This window comes from Dendroctonus ponderosae, unplaced genomic scaffold (genome assembly GCF_020466585.1).
Source record: "Dendroctonus ponderosae isolate FM_Combo_2020 unplaced genomic scaffold, Dpon_F_20191213v2 Dpon_F_20191213_3, whole genome shotgun sequence".
NCBI classification, from domain to species: domain Eukaryota; kingdom Metazoa; phylum Arthropoda; class Insecta; order Coleoptera; family Curculionidae; genus Dendroctonus; species Dendroctonus ponderosae.
Genome location: NW_026018508.1, coordinates 4,326,318 through 4,336,606, shown reverse-complemented (window position 1 = coordinate 4,336,606; position 10,289 = coordinate 4,326,318). Strand labels below are relative to the sequence as shown.

The 10,289-nt window shown below is 32.7% G+C and overlaps 1 protein-coding gene across 1 annotated transcript; it reads right to left on the bottom strand.

Annotated features, from left to right (window-relative positions):
* Positions 1-1,207: 1,207 nt before the first annotated feature.
* On the bottom strand, positions 1,208-10,136 carry LOC109540309 (phosphatidate cytidylyltransferase, photoreceptor-specific). Its single transcript, XM_048665011.1, has 7 exons — positions 9,823-10,136; positions 6,732-6,944; positions 6,195-6,371; positions 4,747-5,106; positions 4,501-4,650; positions 3,014-3,145; positions 1,208-2,393 (listed from the first exon to the last, which is right to left on the bottom strand). The coding sequence occupies exons 1-7, from the start codon at positions 9,886-9,888 to the stop codon at positions 2,166-2,168; spliced, it is 1,326 nt and encodes a 441-aa protein (XP_048520968.1). The 5' UTR covers positions 9,889-10,136; the 3' UTR covers positions 1,208-2,165.
* Between the last annotated feature and the right edge of the window lie 153 nt (positions 10,137-10,289).

Sequence of the window (10,289 nt, the reverse complement as noted above, 5' to 3'; positions counted from 1 at the left end):
AGATCACTTCGATAAAACTCTTTACCGATTTTCAATTTGAACCGGGAAGAAATGTTCAGAATACGTAAAAAAAATAGTTGGATGAGCTGTAACTCGCAAAATATTCAGATTTCGAATTTTTGTTAGATGACTTTCTACCATTATTTTAGCATGTAGAATTAACCTGAAACATTTTCTAAAGCATTTTTATTATTATTTATTTTTATAATTTTAATTATTTTATTATTATAATATGTATTATTGGAAAGATAAGTGAAAGCTAACATTTTTTGACTAAAACATTCATATTCCGATTATAGATATTGTTATTATGTGCATTAATATTAAATGCTACCATTAGCCACCTCTAAGCTTTAAAATAAATAAAAATATGCTTTCTGTCGCAATAAAGGATAATTTGATTTGATTTGATTTAAAGCTTAGAGTTAAAGCATCTTTCGTAACCAACGTCTACTTCATGTGATTATGCCAAAGCATTTTACTGGAATCATAACCGTCCGTTTTACAGTAATTGTCTATATTGGCGGAATTTGAGGATGTAAACTAAATAGTACTCTTTTAAATGTAACTAGTTATTATTATATTAGTGCTAATAATCACTTTATTTTATCAATGTTTGCAATAAATAACTAGTATAAAGTTAAAAATTTAGCACAATTTTCAGGAAGTGATAACACGATTTAATATAAAGGTAAACACTTATTAGTACATACTACTAAATCATATAAACTAATCTAATGGCAAAAGATTTAATATTAGAACATAAACACTAAGCCTTGATCTGGTCCCAAAACTAATCCATAAAAAGCTACCTTTACCAAATTTTATTATCCCGGCTAATTGATTATGAAAATAAAAAAAATGTCAACATATCTTGCGGAATGTTAAAAAAATAAGCATAGTGGATTGAAACATACCAAAATGTTTGACTCCCGTCAGCAATTCATAAAGTATAGAAGTGGATCCTATGACCTATCTCTAACCAATTCAGTAAATTCAGTAAGAGTAGTTTTGGATGTTTCCTTAAATGCAATAAAACCACCTACCATTTCTGGTACATTTAAAAACAATACTTCCACCCAGAAAATATAAATACTTTTTCCCAAAAAATTTAAAAATCATAGGGAGTTAAGCAAGGTTACTACTGGCCGTTCAAGTGAGCCACAGCTGTTTCGAGAGTAGAGTCACTCGAAAACAAACTAAACTCTGTGTGTGAGTCTAGCAGTATACTAGAGATTAATTATTTATTTTTACACTAAAATTGGTTTTATTATAATTGCCAGATAATGAAGTATATGCCCTAGTTACTAAAATATTCACATAAAATCGGAGCGAACTGAAAATACTGATTTTACGTTGAGAAAATGACTCATGATAATTAATTATTATTATTGAATTTACTATAAGCAGTCAGACAAGTAAATTGACATTATTAATTAAGACACAACAATATGGATATTTTACATCTACATGTGTAAAAGAATGGTAAATGGAACAAAACGAGAAAAAATATTTTTCTCGCTTTGTTCTTTTTTGGTTTTCTCATATGGTTTATAATCTACTGTTATTAGTACTATAGTACAGTTTTCAAAATGTTAAGACATGTTAAAAATAAGACATAAACGGACAATAAACTACTGTGCTCCCAGCACAATGTAACTAATCCAGAACAAGCCAAATACCTAAACACTGAATTGAATTAAAATGTTTCTATTAACTTAGTTAAAAAGCAGATGAATGTTTCGGTAATCATGCCACTATCGACAGAGATTAGTAGTCTCTGCTATCGAGCGATTATTGGACATTCCTTTGGAAAATTGAAGCAAAGTAATAAAAATTCGAGCTTACTTTTTCAAATCCAATAATGTATCGATACCTGAAACTTGTACCGACTTCATATTCATTATATCAAAGGTTGCATTATAATTAAATGTAAGTACCAACAAGTAAATATTAGAAGCTTTAGCTTACCTTAAAATGTTAATTTGACAACCTCAAGTCCAGAACATCTATTATCATGTAAATAAGATGCAAAAACATAGCTTTACATAATATAACGTTGATCTCAATAATACTCATAAATGTAAAAAATATATATATACATGGCACAAAAATAAATACACCTTTGGAATCCACTATAAAATATAAGAATAATTAAAGCCTATTTAATTAGCAGCATTGAACATGTTTCTATTTTGGAGCGAATCTTCTAGCAAGTAGAAGAGTTGCAGCTGCTGTTCGGGTTTTAGGTAGAGAATCTGCGATAATAGCTTTTGAGGGCTATCAGTTTGAATAAAACTGCTAATATAGACGTTGACGAATGTTGCCATGAGAAATTGACAATCGAAACGATCCATAATACCACCATGACCAGGAATCACATCTCCAAAGTCCTAAACATGGATACACGCATATTTAGCCATAGCGCGACGTTAAATTTAATGACAAAACCTATATACCCCACGCAAGATTTTTATCAGTTTAATAACTTAATTATTGAAAAGTTAAACAAGCGATTTTCCTGTATTGACAAACTTTTATATTCAATTTTGTGCGAACACCTTTCAAAGGAGAACACCTTTTCGTAGCCCAAGGTTTAGAATTATTCATTCAACGTGAAGAACGAAAATACAGGGTGACAATAAAAAATTACCTCTAACTTAAAACTCAATGTTTCATTTTCAATAGAAACTAAATTTATCAACAAAGAACAATTAAAAACTATTTTGACTATACATACTCAGCCCGAGCACCAAACGCTGCCGATAACTTTCAACAATAAAAACTAGAATTTAATAAATATTCATATCACATTCGTGACAATTTGGTTGTCATTTTTTTATCGTCACCCGGCATATTTATATGGAGCTTCGTCATGAGGAAAAATAAAAAACTGTGTTACTGCAGACCCAGATAATTGATGAAATTTATCAACATATTTGATATTGAAAGCAAGATATTTGACACTTTCTAAATGATAAAAAAAGAGAATGCCAAACAATTGACGACTTACCTTAATTTTAAATGCTCTCTTAAATCCCGACGCAAAGAACCCACCAAATGGGCCAATAATACTGCTAAATAGAGATAGCGATAGGGAATGCAGCATAAAAGGGTAGAGATGAACGGTGCTTCCAACACCAAACTAGAAAAATACGGCATATTCGATTTTTCTGCTTTCGTATATGCACAATACAGCTAGAAAAACGCATCCTGGCAGCTTTTGTATACTTAAATTCAAGGTGTTCCCATATTTTATGGACAAAGGGAAATTATTTGTTTCGATATAAAGATTCTTTCAATTCCAAGACTTCTTAGCCATTTCCTGAAGTCCTGCAGTTTTTGAAAAATGCAGGGTGTTCCAAAAATACCCCAACAATTTTTTTAGCCACATAAATACAATGGCTTTTTTGCTTAATATGCTCGAATACTGCCCGTTTTTGTGATACAGAGCGATTTGGAGAAACAGTTAAAAAAACATAGTTTATTATAAGGTAACAAACGCTTCGGTAGATTTTGACTTGAAAAAGATACGTTCGCACTATCTTGCTAACCGAATTAGGCACATTTGAAACATTGATTGATTTGTTTACATTGATATAGTATTGCAAGGAGCACGTTCCAAGGCAACTTGTTAGATTTTGTATAAAAACTGAGTTTGTAGTAATTTTTTTTTATTAATTAGGTAACAGATTTCCGAATCATGCTTAGGATTTGGGACCACATAATGTATCCATGGAATAAGATCGACCCATTATTATGTAGATGTAGTACGTAGTAACGTAGTAATGTAGTAACGTTTTTTAAAATGAAGTGAAAAAAGCTTTTGGTTCAGTTGCTTCCCTCAACAAAATATTCTAAAATTGGTTAGTTGATTGGCCGACAAATGTTCAACAGTTTTTCACAATTTTGTTACCTTTTTAAAGTAAAGCAACTAGAAAAACATTATTCGTGTTTACAAGATTTTTTCGCATCAGGTTTTGTTTCACAGAAATAAAACAGACCCTTAGAATTATTATCATGCGGCAAGTAAATTTTGCTTCATCATTCATACAATCATTGCGCAGATATTTGATCGCTTAAATTGCTTAAACGCACGAAATTGCTTAAATTGGTGCTAAGCTGCGGCAATAAATGCAGATTCAACACTTGAATAAATCGGATTTTCAAAAAATTTGTATACTTTATTATATTATTTTTTCTGAGGTTGTCTGAAGAGATAATGGAAAACAATTGACACATAAATGACTGTCATATTTCCAATCCAACGTTTCGATTTTTGCTTATAGCTGCCATGGCGGATTTCTGCATTTTCAGTTAAATCAAATTTTTTTCGACATAAACTAATAAAAGCACCCCGTATATCGGAACCGAAGCGCACCCGAATCATTACCCATATGATTTTTTTGATCACAAAGTACGAAGTACTCCTTTTCGTATGTACATAACACATGGTATATGTACATTTGAACTAAAAAAAGAAAATACATATGCACATACCATGTTCAACCATTTCATCCATGTGGGCACGTTGTACGCCTGTAGTCTGAAAAGTGAACTAGGTTCACACTCCATAGTTATTCGACCCAACGCCTCACTATATTCTATGGGGCAGACGAAATAAGGGTACTGGCACATCACATATGATATCTGCGAAATCAAATTGAACACGATGTGATAAAAATCGATTTGCTTATGCTATTACAGTAGATAAATTTACAAAATGGAAAAACATTCAATACGCACCCCTAAACCAAAGAACACAGTCGAAACTCCGCCGCCAATAAATCCTTCCCACGTTTTCTTGGGAGACAGCTTAATCAATGGAGTTTTTCCGAAGAAGAATCCAAATACATATGCCATGATATCATTGCATATTATCATTGATACGGGTACTATGAACCAAATCAAACCGTCAAAGATATTTTTGATTATCAGGTATGATTGCGTGACCACAATAAACAGGGCAAGATGCGTCCACGCAAACAACGAGAACTGTTTCATGTAGTATTTCTTGACTAGAGAAAGTACAAACCATACAAAGCCCACGCAGTACAGACTGAATGAGATAAACCGGTGATATGCCACCAAAAATGGCAGGCCATCCTAAAAATTAAAGAATATTACAAACGAAAGAAATAATAAGAAATAATAAGAAAAATAATTCGCTAATGTGGTTGATACAAACGATGTTCGAAATAAATTTCTCGAGTCAGTTCCTAAAGCCCGTATGTTTAGTCGATCTTCGGAACTTTGCCAGATGTTTTGGCGGATAGCTGAGCGTGCCGCCGTCAACGCGAAGGCGACGCGCTTTTGATGCAAAGGTGTTCTTCGTTAGATGAAATCGCCGACGAGTCTCCCATAGAATGACCATGCGCAATATGGCTATTGTGGTGGCCGCCGCCGTCCGATTTTGAGGTGATATTATTAATTTACTGACAAAACTTGTCTTTATCTAGATGCCTAGACCCATCTCCAATAAATTCCCACCGCATCGCCCAACAACATAAATTGCGCGTGCGTCAGATGCCCAACCGATCAGGTGTGCAACCAAAATTGCCACCTGCGAACGTCGGGAGACCGGCGCATCGTAAAAGATCGACTAAACATACCGGCCTAAGAATTGCTTATTCATCTATACACATACATATTATATTAACACCTCATTACTGTTCACATGTGCCACTAGATTTAAGCAATAACACTTTAATTAAAAAACAATCTATCAGAATTGTTTCACTCGGGATACAATCTACATAAGCTTTAGTATGAAAAGAAAAGCATCCTTTGCAGTTTCTACCATTTTTTAATACGTTTTGCATTTTATTTTCTAGGAGACTTTTATAGAAGCCAAAAATTAATTTGCAAACTCGAAATGTATAACTTCAGCTAAACAAGGATTTCCTGTCCGCAAGCGCAAACATTTTCAAAATGTATCGAATATATAGCAAATGTCCTCATTGAATAAAACAACAATACAAATTTTGGTGTTATATTATTCGTTATATTTAAAAATGTTAGTCGGGTCTTGTTATTTTTAATTCATTGTACTCCTTCAAACCATATTGTGAAAATAATTTCGATCCGATTTGAGAATTTACCATCAATGACTAATATCAATGGCACAACACTAAATATAGTAATAAATTCTATTAGGCGTAATAGAACTTACGGTGCAATCGAGGCATACTTACAGTTCTGTTAATGAGAACTCCAAAATAATCTATCAGACTTTCTCCATAAAAGAAGTAATTCGAGGTAAGTAGAAAATACCAGGAAAGAGATCGAAACCATGGAAGTCCGTGAATCATATAAACCGCATATCCAATGTTGATAATTTCTTGGAAACACTTCACTTGAACTACCAGCGTCTGAAAACAACATTATAATTCGCTTATAAATCAAGCTGAAATAGATATCTAAAAATGTAAAGTGTTATGTGTTTAATTATTGCGAGATACAACAAACTTCCATACTAGAGGTTTTTCTGTAATAGCTTTGTGATTAGGTATTCAAAACTTGAACACGTTTTCTTAATTATTTTTATACTTAGTGGCAATTGACTTCGAAGCAGGAATTATTTGCGATTTAGACTATTTATATCCCGATCTCGATAGTTAGGCTTTGCGCTATTGACGCACTTAATATTAATTACTTGTTTGCATACTTGAATCCTATTAGCATACGGCTCAATTGTAAACAGAAATTTAGTAACGATTCGTTCAACTTACTGTAATCATCAAAGCCAAAGGACCCCCATATATCACAAGAGAAAAGAAGATAATCATTATCAGACTGAAAATGGCTCGAACGGCCCAGTTGCGCCATTTGTCTGGAAGATCTTTGACCAACCATTCCAAGACACCTGGCGCTTTATCGGTACCACTTGGAATGGTATTCGAGAGGTCTGCATCTGATTTGAATCTGTCATCTTCACTGTCAATCTGGAAAAATATGTATCATAGTTATTATAATTATAAATATCGTCTTATGAATGTAAACATATAACATAAACAAAGTAGACTGTAAATTGTTTTAAGAATATTTTCTTACTATCACTGATCAACACAAAAAGTTTGTAATTTATAATATGCATTCTTTTAWGAGCGTGTACGGAAAAATTTTATGTTACAAAAAATGTTGTGAAAAATTTGTTTGGTGTCTGTGAAAGGGCAAAGTGTTATTTCAATGAAAAACGTGGATTCTCAAACAAGCTTGAGTGCTACTTGCTGCCCACCTTATTTTCTCGTTTACTTTAGAAGAACAAGTGTATTAGAGCTGTTATTCAATGAACTCTACCCAATTTACTTTTTTATTTGCGCTCATTAAAGCAGCATTAGCATTAGCATGAAAATATTAGAACACTTTAGAACATTACACACAAATACAATGTGCTGGATCTATATTCAGTCTGGAAACCCCATTTGCCCCAACCCAAACTAACCCAAACGTCGACATTAATAAAATATTGTACAATTCTTCACAAAGAGACTCGAAAATAATTGAACATAAAACGAAGTGTCTGTAGCCTTTTGAATCTGCTCAGTTCTACGCGTTGGTCTGATCTGTGTTTATCTCAGTTTAGTGGGTCCGACATTTTCTCTTCTGTTGCAGTATTTAATCTGTTTGTCCGTAGTTTGGATTCCTCCATTTCATTTTTGCGCTGTTCCCAGATCAAAAAAAATTCCACAATACTTTGCAGTTTACATAGTCAACGGCGTTTTACTAATGCAAGAATTAGATGATCATTTAAATAATGAATTCTCAAAATTTTTTCTATGATTTGTCGCAAGTTGAGAAGTGTTACTTTCATTTCGCTTTACAAACGCTGTTTGTTCGTGTGGGATCTGTCGATCCACATCAGTATCTAATCGTCGCTTAATAATTAGAAAATTTTTTCTTCTGTGAAAAATGTTTCTAGATCGAGATATTATTTTTTCGTAAAGATTGTAGAATAAAACAACAATTAAAACGATGAAAAATGACGATGAAAAAATCAATCCCGTTTGTTTTTTACACTCTAAAATACATTTGAATTAATATAGAAGAAAATCAAAATAGCCTTAAAATAAATCAAGTCTTTTATGAAACAACCGTAAGTACGATAAAAATTCCGAATCTCTTTACTTAATTGTGTGTATTATATTTAAACATAAAAAACAGTCTATATGATGGGTGCCCGTGCTCGTAATAAAGCGACTTATTTTTTCTTTATATAACAGTTTTTTAGTATTTACATTCAAAAGTTAAACTAAGTAGCTACTATTAATTGGCATTTAGGAAAATGCTCCACTTTGATCCCCTTCATGGAAACGTTTCTAACAACTGACAAAACAATTATGCGTTTAAATGGTAAAGAATCAAAATTTCCACAAAGCTTGGTACTAGAGATTAAACACAAGTATGCAAAACGTTTAAAAAAAATTATTTAAACAAACCCTTCATTTGCCCAAGAGAATAGAGATACTAGCAGTGTTAGTATTGAGATACTAGACATCTGGATAAAACTAATCACCCTTTTCAGAAAATAAAGGAACAATTAAAAATATACTTCAATAATTTTGGAAAACTGAACTAGAAGCACGCAATGGTTTCTAATAATTATTTATAAGCTTGCATATAGAAATATATTTTTTATTAACACATAGACTTTACTATTAATAAATATCATTTGACCGTATCTGATCAATGTTTGACTGTGTACGCCGGGAACTTCCTAGTCCCTTAAAAAATGCAACTGTTCAAAATACCATAAATGAGGTACATATACATTCCCGGCACCTGATTTATCTGATTTCAACGCTTTCTTTAGTTCTTTCCGGGAAGAACGGCTTAATTATTGATTTTTTTCACTACAGATTTTCGGTTGGCCTCAGGTTTCCAAGCTAGCATTTTTTCTACCAAAGCATCAAACGCATATGATTTAGCATTGCGATTGCGAGAATTTTTACTTTTCACTTTCCATAAGCAAGGGAACGACCTATCAATGAAGGCACAAATATGTTTTTTTTTCTATACCTATATACTTTCATTTGAAAACTGTTTTTCCAGAAAAAAAGAAATTTGCAGTTTGCACACTTGGAAACTGAAAGCAGCTGGTGCCATTTTGCCCAATGCCATTTTTACCTGAGGGAGTTCGCTTTGCACCCCGAAAAAAAAAACAACCGTACGCTGAAACCAGTACCATCTGATCTGCTCTTTTATACTAATTCCTTTTGAACAGCAGGCAAGCAATTTAACTATTTTGTGTGTTACACAAAAGGGGCAGCATATTCAGAGATGGCACAAAAGCGAACCCTTAAAAGAGAGGGCATTTTATCAGCATAAAGTTGAAATTTAATTTAGATTCGCAATTCATATATGGAGAATTATTACAGGAGTGGAGAACATTACTTAGATAGTTCTCCCTTGGACCCATTATAAACGCAGCAAATAACAGAAATGATTTCACAAATTAGGAAACCGTATAAATGACACAAATTGTAGAGCATTAAATGAATGTGATATGCCCCTTACTTACAAAAACTTTTAGACTTTCAACTTCCTGTTGATCAGCAGCAAAATGTATAATGTAAGAAAAATGTAAATATATGTACCTAAATGAGGTATCAGTATTCTATGTATGTTTATATTTACTTAGGTATAAAACAAATTAAGTACTTAGGAACAAAATTATAAATCTAGGGGATGCAACAATAACAACTTGTGCAAAAGCTGAATATGGTGAATTGAGAGATGATTCTTGTTTGTCTCAAACAGTGAAATAAACCGAAAATTTCAAATGTTGTATGAAGAAATGTGCAAATATGTACTTGTACTTACGTGGTCTGATTCCGCGGATTCTAACAATTTTCCGTCAGATTCCCGGCGCTTTCGAACTTCGGTCATGTTGTGTTATTTGTTTATAGTTATTTAGGATTGAATACTTTGTAGTTAAACAAATCTAATCCATATAAACCACTGTTTATAAAGTCGTCATTGCCAAAATCGATATCACTAAAGCCTTCAATTTTGTAGGCTATACAGACAGCATGCGCGGCGTTGTTGCTTTATTGTATTAAATTGCCTTTTCAATTGGCCGAATTGCAGATTTTGTGTATATATAGATCGAGGCTTGAATTAACTAAACTAAAAGATAGTTTCTGTAGACAGTTAGCGAATTTGTGTGATTATTTACTCAATTTTCCGGAATTTGTTCTTTAAAATCTGTTTAACTTATTTGGAAGATTTGGTTAAACTGGTACAATTTTAAACAGCCGTGCAACACGGCACGCGCTATCCCCTCCAAA